Source organism: Terrapene carolina, unplaced genomic scaffold (assembly GCF_002925995.2).
Source record: "Terrapene carolina triunguis isolate 2854851 unplaced genomic scaffold, T_m_triunguis-2.0 Scaffold130, whole genome shotgun sequence".
NCBI classification, from domain to species: Eukaryota; Metazoa; Chordata; order Testudines; family Emydidae; genus Terrapene; species Terrapene triunguis.
Window position 1 is genome coordinate 625,860 of NW_020664481.1, and position 20,550 is coordinate 646,409.

General features: G+C 62.2%; 1 protein-coding gene across 1 annotated transcript in view; it reads right to left on the reverse strand.

Annotated features, from left to right (window-relative positions):
- The window catches only part of SLC12A5 (solute carrier family 12 member 5), a 40,486-nt gene that overhangs the window by 10,755 nt on the left and 9,181 nt on the right, over positions 1-20,550 (reverse strand). Inside the window, exons 6-16 of the mRNA XM_026652721.1 lie at positions 19,953-20,010; positions 17,321-17,495; positions 13,105-13,223; positions 12,418-12,516; positions 11,730-11,849; positions 10,904-11,008; positions 10,355-10,523; positions 7,273-7,468; positions 5,762-5,931; positions 611-742; positions 246-353 (exon numbers count right to left, since the gene is read on the reverse strand). Coding sequence (XP_026508506.1) covers positions 246-353; positions 611-742; positions 5,762-5,931; positions 7,273-7,468; positions 10,355-10,523; positions 10,904-11,008; positions 11,730-11,849; positions 12,418-12,516; positions 13,105-13,223; positions 17,321-17,495; positions 19,953-20,010 — 1,451 coding nt within the window. The remainder of the gene's footprint in view (positions 1-245; positions 354-610; positions 743-5,761; positions 5,932-7,272; positions 7,469-10,354; positions 10,524-10,903; positions 11,009-11,729; positions 11,850-12,417; positions 12,517-13,104; positions 13,224-17,320; positions 17,496-19,952; positions 20,011-20,550) is intronic.

A 20,550-nucleotide genomic window follows, 5' to 3' on the forward strand; every position in this document is an offset into this window, starting at 1 on the left:
GGGGGAGCTCAGGGCTGGCTGGGGGGGTGTCACTGCTGGGGAGCTCAGGACTGGCCGGGGGGGTCACTGCTCAGGGGTCTCAGGCCCAGCCCCAGCTGCGGAGCCTGCACCACGGTTACTAGCAGCCCCCCATGGCTCAAAGGGCCCAGCTGGCTCAGCAAAGCTGCTGCCCCCGGGGCGCAGGCCCCAGCGTTCTGGGGGGGAACCAGCCCAGGGCAGAGGCAACGCCCAGGGAGCCCAGTTACCTCTCGCTCCCGCTCGGTCTTGGTGAGGTGCATCTGCTTGAGGATCTCCGAGCGCTGCTCCATCACCAGGGTCTTCTCGTAGGTGTAGGCCGAGATGTCGCTCTCATGCTGCAGGGACAGGACGCACCATCACCCAGGGAGGGAGCTCGGCAGCCCTGGGCCCCACATGGGCAAGTGCCCCCCGTTACCCAGGAAACACCTGGCTGGCCCTTCCCCTGCAGCCCCTTGGGGACCCCAGTGCTGGGCCTGGGCAGCTCTGCACCCACCTCTCAGGGCAGTGACTACGCACAAGGCCCAAGCCAGCGGCCAGCCACAAGGCCAGGGAGCCGGGCTAGGGAGGGGCTGGGCCGTGCAAGGGCTCTCACCATCTCCACCACCTCCACCTCGGCCGTGATGCGCAGGTGGTACAGGAATGTCGTCAGGTCCTTCTTCATCTGGATGCTGTTATCGTCCATCTGCGCCACCGTGAAGATGCGCATCTTACATTTACGCCAAACCTGCCAGGGGAGACGGAGCGCTGGCAGCCTGCCCTGCATGGAACCCTTCCAATTCCAGCCTGGCCGGTCCAGCAAACAGGGGGAACCGGCCCCCGATCTCAGCCCGGTCGGCTCACCACAGGGGGGAACCGGTCCCCAATCCAAGCCTGGCTGGCCCACTGACACGACATGGGGCAGTTTCTTGTTTTCCTTGTTTCCTATGGGGGATTCACTTGGTTTTCCTATGGTTGGCACACAGAGGGGGTGGGACTCAGTTTCCCTGGGTGTTACGGGTTTAACGAGGTGATGGGAGAGGGAGTTTGTTGGTACACAGGATCAGCAAGGGAACTTGGGACCCCAGCCACTGGTGGGGAGAATGGATACCCCAGCAATGGGTGACTGGCGACCTGGTGACCCGGAGGCCCAGCTCAGGAGTCGCAGCCGGTTCTGGCCAGTGGGGGGACAAAGGGCTGTAAAGAGAGGACCCCGGTGACCTGACCAGCCAGTTCCAGCCAGAGGGGGCCAGAGGAGGGCTGAGAAGAGAGGAGGCCCAGGCGACCCGGTTTACGACTCTGTTTACCTGGAGAGAAGACAATGGACAGAGGTGGGGCCTGGGGCCGGGGATCTCAGATGCCCAGCTGGGAAGCAGGGGGGCTCTGGGCTGGAGAGGGGGAGCAGGCAGAGCCCACCTGGATGCAGGGAGACTGGGAAGTGCTGTGCTGAGGGAGGCCAGGTCTGAGGCCAGGAGAGTTTCCTGTGCTGGGTTCAGACGCTCAATAAACCCTCCTGTGTTACACTGGCTGAGAGTCGCTCCAGTCTAGAGAACAGGGTTGCATCGTCCCCTTTGGGGGGTGGAGACCCCGCGGGGTCCAGAGCGAGGGGACTCCCTGAGGGGGCCCACGGCAGAGATAGACGTGCTAAGGCTCAGAGAGGTGGAGGGGCCTAACCCCGAGAGAGAGTGGACCCCTGAGAAGGGCTGTCTCACTGAAAGGGCCCCCTCCCCACGGACCGCACGGGGCCAGGAGTGGGCACGATCTGTGAGTCCGTGACTCCCACCAAAGGGGGGAACCGGCCCCCAATCCCAGCCTGGCCGGCCCACCAAAGGGAGTGTGTGACAAATGTGGGAATCGTCTGTAATATCGATATGAACTGTCGATGGGCCACGTGTACGGATCACCTTGCCGCTGCTCCCCAGCGGGTACAGAAGGGTTACAGTGCAGCTTCTGGGGCCGCACAGGGTCTTGTAATTGTCTGGGGGTGGGGGGCGGGGAGGTATGAATGGGTCATTAAGGACTGCCTGGAACCCACCCATCCCAATGGGAACCCTGCAGAGACAATGGGATACTGAAAGCACCAGCCAGGACTTGCAGCAATAAAAAGATTAGCCAAAGGAACTAGCCAGACAATGGTGTAGCCCCCCCCACACACACACCCAGCAGAGCAGAGCAGGGAGAGCGAGTGTTAAAGGAGGCACAGGTGACTGCAGGGCTGGGGAACGCTGACCAGGCCAGGAACTGGGGCCCACCCCAGGCCGGGGTCTGAGAGATGCCAAAGACAAGAGTGGCAGTAGCAGCAGCCAGGGGGCATCCCCACAGCCCAGTTCCCCAGCTCTGGCACTGAGCGTGAAGGTCCTTCAGCTGGCGCAACAGAAACTGGCCGACGGTGAGAACCAGCGCAAACAAGAGGGAGCAGGGAAAACAGCAGCAACAGCATGGCCTGGGTCTGGAGCCGAGGCGGAGCGTGAGGTCCTCCACCGGCAGTACATGGGGAGGGACCATAGATTCATAGATTCTAGGACTGGAAGGGACCTCGAGAGGTCATCGAGTCCAGTCCCCTGCCCGCATGGCAGGACCAAATACTGTCTAGACCATCCCTGATAGACATTTCTCTAACCTACTCTTAAATATCTCCAGAGATGGAGATTCCACAACCTCCCTAGGCAATTTATTCCAGTGTTTAACCACCCTGACAGTTAGGAACTTTTTCCTAATGTCCAACCTAGACCTCCCTTGCTGCAGTTTAAGCCCATTGCTTCTTGTTCTATCCTCAGAGGCTAAGGTGAACAAGTTTTCTCCCTCCTCCTTATGACACCCTTTTAGATACCTGAAAACTGCTATCATGTCCCCTCTCAGTCTTCTCTTTTCCAAACTAAACAAACCCAATTCCTTCAGCCTTCCTTCATAGGTCATGTTCTCCAGACCTTTAATCATTCTTGTTGCTCTTCTCTGGACCCTTTCCAATTTCTCCACATCTTTCTTGAAATGCGGTGCCCAGAACTGGACACAATACTCCAGCTGAGGCCTAACCAGAGCAGAGTAGAGCGGAAGAATGACTTCTCGTGTCTTGCTCACAACACACCTGTTAATACATCCCAGAATCATGTTTGCTTTTTTTGCAACAGCATCACACTGTTGACTCATATTTAGCTTGTGGTCCACTATAACCCCTAGATCCCTTTCTGCCGTACTCCTTCCTAGACAGTCTCTTCCCATTCTGTATGTGTGAAACTGATTTTTTCTTCCTAAGTGGAGCACTTTGCATTTGTCTTTGTTAAACTTCATCCTGTTTAACTCAGACCATTTCTCCAATTTGTCCAGATCATTTTGAATTATGACCCTGTCCTCCAAAGCAGTTGCAATCCCTCCCAGTTTGGTATCATCCGCAAACTTAATAAGCGTACTTTCTATGCCAATATCTAAGTCGTTAATGAAGATATTGAACAGAGCCGGTCCCAAAACAGACCCCTGCGGAACCCCACTCGTTATGCCTTTCCAGCAGGATTGGGGACGCCAGTTCTGCAGGGAGCCTTGATACCAATGTGGGGGGGGAGACGTTGATCCCTACCGCAGGGCCTGGCACAAGGCTTGCTGTTTGCATCAGGCTGGGCGGCCCAGCGCTACTCTCACCCCGGCACTGCCTCCCAAGCGATAGAGCCACACAGACATGACCCCGGGCACTAAGAACAGGTCAAAGAGACTCCACTGCACAAGTTCAGCCTGATGCCGGCGGCTTCTCGGAAAAGATTTTGGGGTGTGCACCAGGCCCGGGGGGGAATGTGGAAGTTACCGCAGTGCTGGGAGACTCTCTCCGTGATGGTGCAGACGTCACTACAGAGGGGTCGCTGTGTTAGTCTGGATCAGCAAAAACAACGAGGAGTCCTTGGGGCACCTTAGAGACTACCACATTTATTTGGGCATAAGCTTTCGTGGGTAAAAAACCTCACTTCTTCAGATGCATGGACTTTAAATGGGACCACCAAAGAGTTACCTTGGTGATGGCCCAGCCCAGGGGAATGCCTGTGTCTCTGTGCGGGTGCGATGGGCAGCGTCTGCTCTCAACCCTCTTGTGCTGGGGCAGCCCATTCACAGTTTCCTGTGCTGGGTTCAGACGCTCAATAAACCCTCCTGTGTTACGCTGGCTGAGAGTCGCGCCAGGCTAGAGAACAGGGTTGCATCAACCCCTTTGGGGGGTGGGGGCCCCGGAGGTCCAGAGCGAGGGGACTTCCTGAGGGGGCCCACACCAGAGACAGATGTGCTAAGGCTCAGAGAGGTGTGGCTCCAGGAGGTGGAGGGGCCTGACCCCGAGAGAGAGTGGACCCCCGAGAAGGGCTGTCGCACTGAAAGGGGCACCCCCCCACAGACCGCACGGGGCCACGAGTGGGCACGGTCTGTGAGTCCGTGACAACTATAAAGGTCGGAGAATGTAAAGAGGGGGTGGCCAAGGTGTTGTACCTGGGTCACAGGGTGGGGAGCGGCTGTATATGGCCAGAACTGGCCAAGTGGTACTACCGGAAAGTTATACCCCCAGCTGCTCACCGCTCCCAGCGCCGCAGCATCCAGAAAGGGTCAGCCGGACAGCATGGGCTCTCTGCACGGGAAGGGGCCCTAAGCCAGGACCCAGTTTGTGTGAACTCGGTACCAGACAAACCCTTCCTGGGGTCCGGTGACACAGGGCTGCGCCCGGTGCTGCTGCAAGCCAATGCCAAGGGGGAGACACACCCGACTGATACCTGACCAAGACACCCCTCCCCAGGGACCGGAACGGGCCACAATTGAGAGCAGGCCTGGCCACTGGGTGGGCTCCTAGCTCCAGCTGTGTCTATGGGGACGGGGCTTTACCTGAGCCCTCGCCTCTGGCGTGGCTGTAGCTGCTGGAAAGGGCTACGTCTGCCCTGCCAGGGTTCTGTTAATGGGACTGCAAATGTTCTCGCTGATCCTGTGCCACCAAAGCAGCATCCGCACTGTGCCAGGCCGGGGGAAGCAGAAAGACACGGGCACCGCCAAGGACTGAGCACCCGAGGGTCAGAGGCAGCGCTCAGCATGGGCTGTAGCAGGACACTGGAGGCTGTGCTGGAACTGGGCTCGCAAAGACCCCGCAGCTCCCACCTGGGCCTGACAGAGACCGGGCCGGGGAGGTCACAGCTTTCATTGGCCCTTTGCTTCTCTGTGCCGCACACGGGACTTCCCAGCACCGTGGCCAGGGATAATAACCCAGTTGCCTCGGGCTGAGTCCTGGATCCCCGAGGGGGTGAAAGTCTCTGACCAGGGCTCTGCACCATGGGGCTCCCTGGCAGAGCTCATGGCGTCAAACCGGAGGGCTGGAGCCAGAGGCGTTGAAGCCACATGGCCGACCCTTGTGGAACAGTGTGACCCCGTTGGGTGCTGCCAGGAGACGGTCGACAGGCCGCAGAGTAGCACAGATCCTGTGAATCATGATGGGGCACCCAGCCCCCCAATCCCAGCCCAGCCCGCCCAATCCCAGCCTGGCTGACATGCCAAAGGGGGGAACACCCCCCCGATCCCAGCCCGGCTCACCCAATCCCAGCCTGGCTGACATGCCAAAGGGGAAACCCCCCCCCGATCCCAGCCCGGCTCCCCACCCTGATCTCAGCCCCCACAATCAAAGCCTGGCTGTCATGTCAAAGGAGGGAAAATCCTCCCCCTGACCCCAGCCCGGCTGGCATGTAAAAAGGGGGACACTCCCCCGATCCCAGCCCTCCTCCCCCCTCCGGTCCCAGCCCAACCCCCCCTTCCACAGTACCTTATGGTGCCGCAGCAGGAAGGGCAGCAGCATCAGCATGCCCCCGTCGTGGACGATCCACCAGACGTCAATGTGGCCCTCGGAGAACCGCTCTTGGTTGCCCGGGAACATGGCGACATTCTTGGTGACCAGCAGGGCCAGGTGGCCGGCTGTGGTCTCCCGCACCAGCTCTGTGGGGAAGGGCTGTGGGTCAGGGCAGTGGCAGTGCAGAGACCAGCCCCCTCCCAGCAGCGTGAGGGGCTGCTGACCCACCAGTGCGACGTCCTCCCGGCCCCCACCAGGAGCGCCACGCGCATCCCAGAGCACTGCATCCCCAGGGAGCACGGCAGGGGCTTCTGGGCTTCATCCGCCGTCCCTCTGCACAGTGCCCAGCATTTCCCTGGGGGGCCTGCTGCCAACGGGGAGAGGCCGCCAGTGCCCTGGGCCAGGCTGGGGCAGCTCAGCGCCAGCTGGGGGCTGCATCCAGCTGCTGCCTTGCCCCCACGCGCCCAGTACGAGGAGCAGGTGGAGCCATGGCGGGGTGAGCACGCCTGGCATGCACATGCATGCATCCAGCTGCTGCCTTGCCCCCACGCACCCGGTACAAGGAGCATGTGGAGCCATGGCGGGGTGATCATGCCTGGCATGCACACGCATGCACAATCCACCGCTTCCTCCCAGCCTGCAGGCAACACAACGGGGGGAGCTTTGCTTTTGCTCATTTGGGGGTCTGTGGGTGTGCGCAGGTGTGTGCGGCTGTGTGTGCACACAGACCTTACTGAGGGGAGCGGTGTCTCAGAGTGGAGCTCTGCATTGAGCGCTGGATGCGGTAGGGCTGGAGTCTCTTCTCTCCTGTGGCAGTGAGTTCCACAGGCCAGGTATGACCCCCATGAAGGTTCTGCCTCCCGCACTCCCCTCTTAGTCAATAGCTTCCTGGTCCCAGTGGGATGTGGCTGTCATGGGATGTCGAGGGAGCCGGGGCGGAGCCCAGCATGGCAGTGGCCCAGTGCGAAGCAGGGCCTAGATGGCTGAGCGGCTCGGGGTCCCCAAGGAGAGGAACGAGCCAGTGCGTTCGCACAGGAGCACAGCTGGCGGCCACGGGAGTGATCCCAGGAACGAGACTGACCCCTCTGCTATTAGCGTGAAATGAAGAGGGGCCCCATAGTAACCCTCTGCAGCTGCAGCAAGGACTGGGCTGGCTCTCAACAGTGTCCCACTTCCTGCTTTGGCCCACGCAGCCGCACCAGAACCAGAACCTCGCCCTCCCGGCCCACAGCCCTGCTGCTGCCCCCCCGACCCACAGCCCTGCTACGCCAGCCCTGCCCCCATCCCAACCCACAGCCCTGCCGCTGCCCCCCCTCCCTCCCTCCCTCCCCACAGCCTCCTGGGCTAATTGAGGGTTTATACAGCACCAGACACTGCTGGTTTGTCCCCTCCCCTCCTGCTCCCCCAAACTCCAGATCCACACGTGCCGGACCGGGCGGTGGCCGTGAACCCTGCTCAGAGTCACGGGCCCCCAGGCTGGCTCATACCAATGAAGTTCCTCCAGGTCTGGTGATCTTCCTTCTGCCGCCAGTTGCGTGGCCACCCCACCAGCACCGTGTTGTGTTGCAGGCCACCGAGCCCACTGGACTGGATGAGGTGGGACACGCCATCCCGCAGGTTGGACGAGATCACGACCTGGCAAAAGCCTTTCACCTTCTCCGCTTCCATCAGGCGGCGCAGGGACTGCCCCGGGGAGAGACAGGGAGGGGAATTAGCGACAGCAGAACAGCACAGCGTCCCGGGGCCGTCCCAGGAGCAGCGGGGACACCGCAGATGCCAGCTGCACCCAGAACCCTCCATGAGCAGGGTCCCCTCCCCGGGTGCCCTGGAGCCATGGGCCTGGGCAGCAGGCGAGGCAGGCAGAGGTGTGGGCAGAGGGAGGGCAGCGTGCTGGGTAGAGGGCACATGCCAGAAGTTCACAAATCCCCCGTCAGCCAGGAGCATGGGGGCGCAGCCTTGGCACTGCCAGGCAGCATGCTGAGTTAGCGCGTGCCACCTTCACTTTCTGTGCAGCGCTGAGGGGCGTCCCTGCTGCACGCCCGACGGGCAGGGAGCGCAGCACTTAGAATTATTTACTCACAAAAATTATAACATGTCACCAAGAGGAGAAATTGTTTGATTACAAGCTCCTAATCTTATTAGGGGGAAGCCCAGCCGTGCACTCCCCCGGCAACCCAGTGAGCAGGGCACGGCGCAGCCATTTCATGCTGCCATTGGACACATCCCCTCCCCCTTTGCTGAGCCCCACGGCTTGCCCCGCCCCCCACTCTACGCCCCGGCTCCCCCCCCAGTTCACATCCCCCCCATCTCTATGCCCCGGCTCTCCCCCCCATGCACATCCCCTCCCCCCACTCTACGCCCCAGCTCCCCCCGTGCACATCCCCGGCATTCTGGTGATGCACATGTCCGCTGTCCCCCCCCGACCCACAGCCCTGCTACGCCAGCCCTTCCCCACCATCCTGACCCACAGCCCCGCCGCTGCCCCCCACAACCCACAGCCCTGCTATGCCAGTCCTGCCCGCCCCTTCCGACCCACAGCCCTGCCGCTGCCCTTCCGTCCCGACCCACAGCCCTGCCGCTGCCCCCCATCCCTCCCTCCCCACAGCCTCCTGGACTAATTGAGGGAGGGCAGTGTGCTGGGTAGCGGGCACATGCCAGAAGTTCACAAATTCCCCGTCAGCCAGGAGCATGGGGGCGCAGCCTTGGCACTGCCAGGCAGCATGCTGAGTTAGCGCGTGCCACCCTCACTTTCTGTGCAGTGCTGAGGGGCGTCCCTGCTGCAGGCCCGACGGGCAGGGAGCACAGCACTTAGAATTATTTACTCACAAAAATTATAACATGTCACCAAGAGGAGAAATTGTTTGATTACACGCAGGCTGGGGTCAGTGAGACCTGGCTCAGTGCAGACGCCGGAGTCCCAGGGCTGTGCTCCGCTGGGGCCGTCCGGTGCCAGCTGCTGTGAGCCAGCTGCAACCCATGGCAGCCGGCAAACCTGACAGTAGTGCCAAGCGTGGGGAGGGGGCAGGCCAGGCTGCTGCGGGTGTGGAGAGGGGGATCTGGGGGCTTTGCGAGGCCCTGGGAGGGAATGTGCAGCCAGGAAGTGTCCCAAGAGGAGGCTCTGCTCCCAGGCCAGCGCACCATGGCACGGAGCTCCTGTGTGGGCTGCAGGCCCGTGGGCGGGAGTAGCCCGGAGACAGGGGCGCCAGTGACTGAGGAAGGGAAGCGGCACCGGGGGCGGGTGTGACGTTGTGCAGTCTATATGATTTTATATAAATATGCTAACGAGTGAATATAATGTAACTGGAATATGCTTCATGCAAAAGGTCTCTTGTAAGGTATCATTACAAAGTGTGATCATCCTATTTGTATGAATGTATCATTCTTGAATCTGAAGCTAGAAATATGAAGTATAACTCTGAGGTTCTATTGTAATTATGCAAAGTGTAGGCCATTAATGGTGGTTTGGAATCTTGATGACTCCCATTAACCAGGACAATTGACTGGATGCTCTGTTTGCAGGCCGGCCTTCCTGTGAGTCAGGCTGGAGGAATGAAGGCTTGGGGTCTTACAGTGACATGCGATCATGTCACCTGAACTGGAATCCATCTTTAACCTGGTGTCTTTCCATTGAGAAGGAGGGGTGGGAACCCAGAGAGGGACAAAGGATTCCTGCCTTATGCAAAAGATCTATAAAGGGGTGGAACAGAACAAAGAGGAGGGGCCATCATGAAGAATTCCCTAGCTACCACCTGAGCTGGAACAAGAGCTGTACGAGGGGAAAGAATTGTGCCCAGGCCTGGAAGGTGTCCAGTCCAGGGCCGGTGCAACCCATTAGGTGACCTAGGCGGCGACCGCGGCGGTATTTCGGCAGCGGGACCTTCCGCCGCCTCTGTGGGGGGTGGCATTTCGGGGCGGGACCTTCCGCCACCTAGGGCAGCAGAAAAGCTGGCGGCGCTCCTGGTCCAGTCTGAGGAAAAAACTTACTGAAGCATCTCTGAGAGTGAGATTATCTGTATTCAGTTTGATTAGACATAGATTTGCGCATTTTATTTTATTTTGCTTGGTGACTTACTTTGTTCTGTCTGTTACTACTTGGAACCACTTAAATCCTACTTTCTGTATTTAATAAAATCACTTTTTACTTATTAATTAACCCAGAGCATGTATTAATACCTGGGTGGGCAAACAGCTGTGCATATCTCTCTATCAGTGTTATAGAGGGCGAACAATTTATGAGTTTACCCTGCATAAGCTTTATACAGAGTAAAACGGATTTATTTGGGTTTGGACCCCATTGGGAGTTGGGCATCTGAGTGTTAAAGACAAGAACACTTCTGTGAGCTGCTTTCAGTCAAGCCTACAGCTGTTAGGGGACGTGGTTCAGACCTGGATCTGGGTTTGCAGCAGGCTAGCGAGTCTGGCACAGCCAGGCAGGGCACTGAAGTCCCAAGCTGCCAGGGCAGGAAAGCAGGGGCAGGAGTAGGTTTGCACATCAGGTGGCAGCTCCCAAGGGGGTTTCTGTGACCCAACCCATCACAGCGGGGGTCTTACTGCTGGTGCTGCCCTCACCTCCTCCGCCCGCTGGGCCTGCAGGTGATTATCCAGGAAGGTCCCTTCCAGCACAGAGCCCACGATCGTCAGCCCCTTGCCGGCCTTGAGCTGTGAGGTGAGAGACAGGAGCTGCGGGTGCACCACGTTCTGCTCCTGATCCACTCGGACCAGAACCAGCAGCTGAGGCCTGGGAAGGGAACACCCTGGGGTTAAACACTGGCCACGCTCAGCCCCCACACCCTGTACCACACCTGCCCCAGGGGATCAATGAGCCTCCATCCAGTGCCTGCCATGCGCCCCGGTCACACAAACCTTACGGCCCCTAGGGGCAGGGCGCCCCCATCCATCTGCACCCCGGAGCTCAAACCCTCTGCCCCATGCACCCCTCCCCCTCCCCCCGCCAGTCCCAAGCCGCACCGACCCCGCCCAGGCCCCAGGATGTGAGCTCCTGGGCAGGGCTCTCCTCTGGAGCTTCCTAAGTGCCCGTCCTGCCCACCGCCCACTCCCTGCTCTTCGCCCCGTTACTGGCTAGAGGCAGCTCCAGTCCCTCGGCCGCCCCGCACTCACCTCCAGTTCTTGGTGTGCGGGGGTCCCTCCTCCAGCCGAAGCAAAGCGTAGCGTGCCGCGCTGAGCGACAGCCCTCGGATGCCATCGCCCCACTCCTTCTCCGCTCTGCCAGGGGAGGGACAGGGGCACTCAGCGCCGGGCAGGAGTGGAGGCCAGCCCACGCTCTGGGGGCCAGCTCCCCTCTGAGGGCAGCTGGGGGGTCCTGGGGCAGGCTGCGAAGGGCCACTGGAAGGCCCTAAGCACTAGAGCGCTCGTTTCCTGTCCCAGGGTGCCACCAGCTCTCTCCAAGGCAGCTGGGCTTAGAGGGGGGAGCCAGAGGGGCACCAGGAAAGGCAGAGAGCAGGGGGGGTGCTCAGGCCTGCTCCCTAGGAGGGGGGACCCGCTGGGAGCTGGGTGGCTGCTGATTGACTGAAGCTCGGACAATCCAACAGCCTGACAGAGCCTGTGGCGGCTTGTGAGCTGGGCAAAGCCCTGCCCTGCTGCGCCCCATCTCCCACTTCACTTGGGGCCAGCGTCAGAGCTCCTGCCGTGGGCCTATGGGGAGGGGTCTGGGGACCTCCCTGAGCGCCCGGTAGCAGAGCTGGGACTAGCAACCAGGGCTCAGGGCTCCCAGGGCTTGGCTCTTTTCCAGCCCAGGCACCTGCTGTTTCCCAGCACGACGGAGCTTAGCGGGCGCTGGGTTGACCACGCTGCCGGCAGGGCTCTGGGGAACTCCTGCCCTGCCCTGCCCTGCCGCGGGCTCCGTTCAGCCCTGTCGTAGTGGATGCCTGAGCCCAGGAGCAGCTCCCCCGCCCCGCATGCCCCGAGTCCGGGGTGCCGCACTCACCCCCTGTATTCGATGTACTTGTAGATGAGGCCGGCGATTAGCATGGCCACGAGAGCGTAGTACCAGGAGCAGATGAACATCAGGGCCAGGCAGAGGCTCATGCCCAAGAAGGAGAGTGTCCTGGGGAGCGAAGGGACCTCTCAGCCCAGCCCCACGACACCAGCCTTCCAGAACGCAGAGCCCTGCCCCGGCACCTCCCCAACCTGCCTCTGAGGGACTCCATGGCCCTGGCAGCCCCCGACGCCAGCCCCGGCCTGCCAGGAGGGACCTTAGGGGAAGGGACGCTGCTCCGGCTGGGAGTCTGGCTGCCTGGGCAAAGCGCAGGTCCTGCTAGCCCTGCCCAAGCCAGGCCCCAGAGCAGCCAGAGCCGGCCCAGGTGAGACCGGCCTCAGCTAGCATTGCTCCTCCGGCCTCCATCAGTGCAGGACCCAGGGGGGCAGGAGCCGCCTGCCCTTCCCTACTGTTCAGGTGATCCAGCCCCTGGGAACCAACCTCCCCACTGCACACATGGGGAAACTGAGGCTCCGAGTGGGCCAGGCCTGTTCCACATTGCCCAGTGCGAGCAGCATCCTGAACTCATGCTCCCGCTCCCCTGCATGAAGCAGCAGGGCCCATCCCTGGGCGGCGGCAGCGCCTGTCAGGAAGGGCAGGGCCCCGGGACAGGATCCTCCTGCAGGCCAGCACCCACCAGTGGTAATATCGGAACCGGGGCCGCCAGTTGGGTGTCCTCAGCAGCGTCTGCACCGCGCACGCCAAGTTGACAAACATGTAGCACATCAGGAAAAACCTGCAGGCGAGAAACAGAGAACAGGAGCGTGGGGAAAGCGCCGGGGACACGGCCCCTGCTGCACAAACCCCCCTCCGATGGGGCCTGCGGGACACGAGAGCGCTCAGCACCCGCCCTGGCCACTCCGACCTGCACAGGGGCCTGAGCCTTTCACCCCAGAGCCAGTGGCAGCCTGGACCCGGGAACCCCAGGGATGGGTGCGGGGAGGTACCATGCCCGCGCACTGGCTGTCCCAGGGGGCCCTCGGGGATCCCAGCTGCTGCCAGGCTCTCTGGAGGAAACAGCAGCTGGCAGAATGGTGGCCAAGAGACAGGGGCCGCATCCCACGTGGGACTGTCCTCTCCTGCCAGCGAGGGGCGCTCTCGCCAGTGCCGGAGCGGGCACATCTCCCTGGCACCCCCAGGCGCAGCGCTCCTTCAGCCAGGGCCTGGGCAAGCCCAGGCAGTGCCATGCAGGCACAGGCATCACACGGCTAATCCCGACGGCACCGGCCGCAGGACAGGGGGCCACACCCTGAGTGGGGGGGGGGGTCCTGGCTGGCCCAGTCTCGGGGGGGGGGGGGGGGCGCAGCCAGAGCGCGCTGCCTACATGGAGAGGATGGGGGCGACCTCGTCCAGGGAGGCGATGAGGATCCCGATCTCGCAGATGCAGGCAGTGAGGAGCAGCGCCCAGGTGGGCTCCCCGTTGGCTTTGCCGTGGCCGAAGACCTGGGTGGAGAGCGAAAGAGACGAGCGTTAGGGTGCCTGGGAGGGGAGGGGATGACCTGGCCCATTTCCCATCTAACGCCCACCGGGAGGCCCTGGCATGGGGCAGGCACCCCTAGCAGCTGGCACAGAGGGGCCCCTGCTGGTGGCGTCTGCCCCACAGCCAAGGAGACAGAATGCCCCAGCTACCCCGGGGCAGGGCCAGGCTGCCCCACCTGGGCACCGGGCAGTCAGCCCCGGGGCTGCCGCAGGGACGCCGCACTCAGCTCCGGGGACGGGCACGAGACGCGGGGGCTGGCACAGGCCCACCCCTGCAGGACGCACGTGTTCACGGGGACGTGGCTCTCTCTGGGCGCCAGGGCCTGACAAGTATAGAGCGAGGCAGAGCCCCTGCCGAGGAGCCCGCACGCACTGGCACGGGTGGGAGCTGACAGACGAGCGAGGGGCCACGAGAGGAGACGGAGATGGAGACAGGGCATGGACTGGGGGGCCCAGTGGTCGGTGGGTGCCTTGGCTGCGTGTGGGGACCTGGGGCAGTAGCTATGCAGGTGTCTTGTGGGTGTAGCCATGGCAAGGCCTGACCTATGGCTGTGGAGCAGGCCCTCCAGGCTGAAAGCAGGAGGCTCTGGGCCCGCCTCTGGGAGGCCACAGCCCGCAGGGGATGGCACAGCCTGGTTGGCCCAGCCATGCAAACTTCTCCCGGCCCTGGGCAACTCTGGCAACAGCCAGGCCCGGTGCAGGTGCCACCCATCCCCCCCACACACTGCCCCAGCTTAACCTGTGCCTGCCTGGGGGGCTGGGGGCTCGCCCCCTCCACTGACCACCCCGGCACTCAGAGCCCTTCTCTGCTTCCCGCCCTGCCCCCTGCATTCGAACACTCGATCGTACTGAACAGAGCATGGGGCAGCGCTTTGGTCACTGCCCATCCCCCATACATAGGGCCCCCCCGACATTTCCACTCCATTTCCACTCCTAGCTACACCACTGGCTGTGCGGCTCAGGCAGCACCTGGGGGTTGAGGTGCCATGGGGAGGATGGGGGCTGAGGCAGAGCCGGGGGTCGAGGTACTATGGGGCGACAGGGGCTGAGGCTGAGCCTGAGCCTGGGGCTCAGGGTGCCATGGGGCAATGGGGGATGAGGCAGAGGGTGGGGGTCGGGGTGCCATGGGGAGGTGGGGCAGAGCCGGGGGTCAGGGTGCCATGGGGCAGAGCCTGGGGGTCGGGGTGCCATGGGGAGATGGGGCAGAGCCTGGGGGTTGGGGTGCCATGGGGCGACGGGGGCTGGCACCACACACTTCCCAGCACCACACGGTTCTGATGCCCGTCGACTGGCAGCACTGCTGGGCTCCTGCTGGGGACAGACCAGGCCATATGGCCAATGCTGCTCTCCGCTCCCCAGGGAAGCTGGTGCCCTGTTAACGGGGCGCAGGGGTGGAAGGGACCTGAGCGCAGACGGCTCCACCCAGCACACTGGAAACGGCTGGGACGCTCCCAGGGCAGTTCCCTGTCCAGCCACAGGAGCAAGGCCCCCCAAGGAGGCACCAGGTTGTCCCTGCCCCCCTGGACATCCCCCGTGCAGCCCCACGCTGTCCCGCAGTGGGGGCTGTGTCTGAGAGGAGGGGTCCCGGGGAGGCAGAGCCGTGTGAGCAGGGAGCTAGAGGACACGTCTGCTTGCATTAGCAGGAGAGGCTGGGTTCCTCAAGCGAATGCTCAGAATATGGCTGGCAGGGCGAGGGAGCGAGTTTAAAATTAGCCTGTTCTTCCCTGGGGGGAGCTGTCGGTTTGGATTTGGAGAGATGAGGTTCTGGGAACACATCTTCAGCGAGCAGATGAAATATTAACCAGCACAACGACAGCGCGCTGGGCACAGGCTGACCTTCCCCAGCACACTCCTCTCCTGCCTCTCCAAGCTGCCAGAGCTCTGCGGCTCCCAACCTGCCGGGCCTCCCGCCCCAGGACTCCCGGCCATACCCCGGGCAGCTGCCAGGGCCCGGGCCAGGAGCAGGCACAGGGAGCAAAGCGGGAGCCAGGCTCTGTCTCCTCAGCCGCAGAGATCAGTAGCTCTGGTTCTGCCTGGCCAGGGAAACGTCAGGTGCCAATGGGCAGAGGCTCCCACACCAGCCCAGTGCGGGAGCGGCCATGCCGTGTGGATGGGGAGCTGGTATCTCTGTGAGCAGGGGTGGGTTGCCCCATCCAGGGCTGGCTTTAACCCAATTCACCCGATTCCCTGGAATCGGGCCCCGCGCCCGCGCCTAAGGGGGCCCCGCTTCGGGGGTCTTCGGCGGCATTTCGGCAGCGGGGCGTCCTTCAGTGCTGCGGAAAACCCGGAGCGGACCCCCCGCCACCAACTATTCCAGTCGGGCCCCGCAGGTCATAAAGCCGTCCCTGGCCCCATCACCGATCTCCCTCCCAGGCTGTTACGTCAAAGCCAGTTCCAGCAAGATCCAAGCCAGGGCCGAATCCCAGCACCGCGTCCCCGGACAGACCTCCAAGCTCACTCAGGTCACAGCAGCTGGGAGGCAGGAGCTGCCCTGCAAGTGGGCCCAATCCCCAGCTGCCAGGCAGCTCTCGCACACAGGACCGGGCCTGCTGCACTAAAGTCTCGTGCAAATGGGCCACGGTGCAAGCTGGGACACAGATGTGCTGCGCAGACGCTGCCAGACCATGCTGGCTGCTGCTCGGCTGGGCACACTGGATCGCCAGAGAGCCAGCTGGGGGCTCAGCCAGCCGGGGGCTCGCTCAGGGATCCGGCCTCGGAGCAGCACTTCCTTTGTCACAAACCGTGTCAGCAGCCCAGACGCCCTGCAGAGACCCAGCCCACGCCGGCGGAGGCACATCTGAGCTCAGCCCCTCAAGAGGGATTCAGACAAGGTGAAGGTGACTTTGCTCCTGCGGGAGCCAAGAACCTGCCGGTTCCCTGTGCAGCTATGTTTCCACTCCCAAGCTTCCGACAAGGCCCCAGTACGACAAAGTGGGAATTTTCTGTCATATTTTTATGAACCCTGTGTGTGCCTCAGTTTCCCCTGTGTTGTTACCGGGGTGGGGGAAGGACTGTTGCTCTCAGGGCAGGCTAAGAGACATAGGTATGAATGATTTCTAGCTGTCTGAGCTTGAATGAGTCATTAAAAAGGACTGGATGAGGCTGATCCCATATTAATGGAGAATGGCAAACCCAATCACCAGGACATGGCCACCTAGGGCCCTCGGCCCAGAGGGAGACAGGTTCCCACCTCTCAGCAGCACCGGGGCCGGGGGGGGGCTCACAGTGGCCCTCGGCCCAGAGGGAGACGGGTCCCCACCTCTCAGCAGGGAAGTTGGGCAGACCCCAGCTCGAGAACACGGGACAGGGATGAAGCGAGGAGGGGCTCAGCGTCGGCTGCCGGAAGGAGTCGGGGCTCTCACCTGGGAAGTGACCCAGCAGCTCCGACGGAGACCCAGAGCCTGAGCACGGAGGTCTCTGCAGCGTGCCTGGGCTTGGGGCTCACCAGAACAGTCTGTGCTTCAGCCTCCCTCTCTCTGGGCCACCCTACGGCCTCCCTGTGCCTTGTCCAGGGGACGAACAAACCCGCCTGTTGTGCCAGCACGGTGTGAGTGTCACTGAAAGGCGGGGCGAGGTGCGGTCACCCCGGCAGGGCGCACGAATCTCTGCCAGAGGCTGGCTCAGTGGGACTGGCTGAGCGGAGCTCACGGCGCCAAGCAGGAGGGCAGGAGCCTGGAGGTCCTGTCTAAGGAGGTGGGGAGGCTGCACGGCCTGCCCGGGGCAGGACGAGGGAGACCCCGGGGGGCTGGGGGGCCTGGCACTGACGGGGCCTGTCCTAGAGACTGTTCCACGGCTGGGGCCGAAGCACCGATCCTGGGCATCCGACACCCCGTCTCCATCCAGGCAGAGGGAGCCTCTGCGTGGAGGACACAGGGCCATGGGGAGAGACCTGGCGACAGGGCAGGATGCCCTCTGGCGATGGGCATGGCAGTGGAGGTGGTCACTGCTGGCAGCCTGCAGCAAGTCAGCCCCAGGCGAGGAGGGCATGTGCCAGCCCCTATCCCGGGCTCCTTAGTGAGTGGGACAGAGCCAGCGTTAGCCGCTTGCAGCAGGTCACTTACCCTCAGGAAGGGGACGATCCCGTCCCGGGAGATGGCCTGGAGGAGGCGGGGGGCTCCTGTGAGGCTCTGCAGACCTGCCCCACACGTGGAGAAGAAGGATCCAATGACAATCACCCATGGAGACGGCCAGGCGAGGGTGCCAACCACCAGGTTCCCATTGACAGCCTCGCCAAACCTGCAAGGTACCAAGCGTTACTGGGGCAGGTGCTCCGACCTCCAGCCCTAGGGTCGCCCCCCAGAAAGCAGCAGGGACAGTCCAGCGCAACCAGCTGTAATTGGCTTGGCGAGTCAGTCACCTGACCAGTCAAGTAACGTCAACTGACCGCCTGTTATCACCATGGTCAAATATCATAAAGTACTCCAGTAAGAATGCCCTGCTGCAGCAGTGCCCTTCCTCTCGGCTTGCATCCCAGTGCCATCCCTAGCTAGCCCACTTCAGTGTCCTGAGCACTCACCCGGCTCCCAGCTCCCGCCGCCTGTTGGGAGAAGGGGGAGCCCACTCACTGCAAGCTGAGCAGCTGCATTGCCTGGGCCTTCCTGGAAAAACACTGCAGGTGGGAATGTTCATCTTTGTCTGTGGATCAGGCCCTCCCCCCAGGGGGGTTTACAAAGCAAGTTAAAAGATATGGTCCCTGCCCCCATGGGCGTAGTTGGGGGGATTGCCCCCCCAAACTGCAAGCCTCGGACAGGCGTGGAACTCGCCCCTGACATGTGCACCCCCCAAAAGAGAACTCAAACTATGACCATGCCTGCCCCGCAGACTGACAGCTTACAGTGACTGGCCAAGCATACGGCAGGGAGTCCCAGTCATTAACCCTGCTCCCCAACACAAAGGGAGAAGCTGCCCACTTTGCACAGCCATTGAGCAGTGCAAAGAGCTGCCCGGCAGCTGCTTGCCTAGCACACGTGCACGACGATTTGGCTTTGATAGTCGTTATGTGTTTGGTTTGTTTCTGGTTAATTCATTTTTCTTTTGTAATAGTTCAGTCGGGAGTGACATTGGCTATTGACACTCACATTTCAAGGCTAAGCTCAGCTAGCGCGGAAAGGCAATGCAGGGCCACCAAGGATCAGTTCTGGCTTTAGATCTTCAGTTCATTGCGTTTCGCGTTTTTCTGAGTTAAAATAACTCAGTTAAGTAACTTGGGTTTTGTTGAAGGCGAAAGTATCTAGGGGTTGCTCTACACCAGAAAATTCCATCGACCCAGCTCCGTGGCGCCGGGTGTGAAAACCCCACACCCCTGAGCAGCGTCGTTAAGTGACCTAACCCCGGTGCAGACAGCGCCAGGTCGCTGGGAGAATTCCTCCGTCGACCTAGCTACGGCCTCCCGGGGCGGTGGATTCCCTGCGCCATGGGAGACCCCTCCCCTCGGTGGAGGTAGCGTCTGCGCTGCAGCGGCTCAGCTGTGCGGCTGGAGCATTTCACATGCAGACAAGCCCTAAGGCTGAGCCAGTGGAGACCAGAAACCCTTTGTCACTGCTCTGTTCTTAGAACTTTTCCATATTTCACCATTTTTCACATTATTTGACCAATACTGGACTGGTCAATTGACCAGTCATGTTTGGACGGGTTCATTGTCCAGCCCTGAGCTTTAACCCCAGCAGCCTTGGCCGGCGGGTCCCAGGGAGCCTTGGAGAAGAGAGAGCAAAGGTGCCGTGGTGAGGAGAGGGGCAGCAGACACTCTACTAACAGCCCCCAGCCCCAGAAGCCTCACAGCGCTGCAGATCTCAGCGAGCTCGGCCTCCCAGCCCCATCTCCTGGTGGGGAAACTGAGGCTGCAGCAGGGGCTGGGAGGGCATGGCCCAAGGCCATTCCCCCTGGGGCCCAGACCTCCCTATAGGGCAGGGAGGGGCTCCCCTTTCTCTGACAGAGGGAAGCCAAGCCAGGCTGTGCATCATTTGGATCATGTCTATGTTGGCGACCCAGAAGCGTCACTGCAGCACGACAGGCAGCGCTGCCCTAGATACGCAAATCCAGGCTGCACGGCAGCTCCTGGCAAACAGCCCCCTGCAGCAGCAGGATTAGCGGGAGAAACCAGAGCAGAGACACGGCAGAATCACCCAGGGGTGGGGGGGGGACACACACGGGAGCCCCCCGCAATGCCTAGTTCCAGGTTTAGCCTCTGTGGGCATCGGGGCCACTGCCCAAGGGGGTTCGATCACCCCCTCCCCCCAGCCACGGCTCCCCAGCCAGCTCCCACCTGCTCCCCTCCATCCAAACCCACCATCCCCGCCCCCCTGCCACCCTCGATCCAACAACCCCCCCAGCCACCCCTCCACCCCTCCACCTATCTGCTCCCCTCCACCCACCCCACTACCCCTTACCCACCCCTTCAATCCAAACTGCCCCCTCCACCCAGCCACCCTCCATCCAACCACCGCCCTCCATCCAACCACTGCCCCCAGCCAGCCCCCACCCTGGTCCCCTCCACCCCCACCCCCTCCATCGAAACCCACCCCCCTCCAACCAGCCACCCCCCACCCACCCCTTCAATCCAAACTGCCACCCTCCATCCAACCACTGCCCCCAGTCACCCCCCAACCCCTCCATCCAAACTGCCACCTCCCCCCACCATTCCCCCTGCACAGCCCTGTCGCCCCCAACACCCCACTGTTGGGCAGCAGCACTCACTTGTCACGGAGGACGACCCCCTCGATACAGGCGCCGAAGAGAATCACGGAGCTGATATCTGTGGGTGGTGAAGGAAAGACCAAGCTGTAGCTCCCCCCTCCCCCATGCCTGGGGCCCGCCAAGCGCAGCCACAAGGAGTAGGGGACCCAGGGCCACAGGGCTGAGAAGAGAGGAGCAGATGGCAGGTCCGGCGCCCCATGGAGGCAGAGCCTTGTCAAGGGCCGTGGAGCTCCCCGGGGCCCAGGGGAGCATGGCCAGTCTCCACGGCAGAGAACAGGAGCTTGGGGAAAGCACCAGGGACACGGCCCCTGCTGCACAAACCCCCCTCCGATGGGGCCTGAGGGACACGAGAGCGCTCAGCACTTGCCCTGGCCACTCCGACCTGCACAGGGGCCGTGGGGACCCGAGAGCACCCAGCACCCGCCCTCACTGCTCCGACCCGCACAGGGGCCATGGGGACCCGAGAGCACCCGGCGCCCAGCACCCGCCCTCACTGCTCCGACCCGCACAGGGGCCATGGGGACCCGAGAGCACCCGGCACCCAGCACCCACCCTCACTGCTCCGACCCGCACAGGGGCCATGGGGACAGGAGAGCAC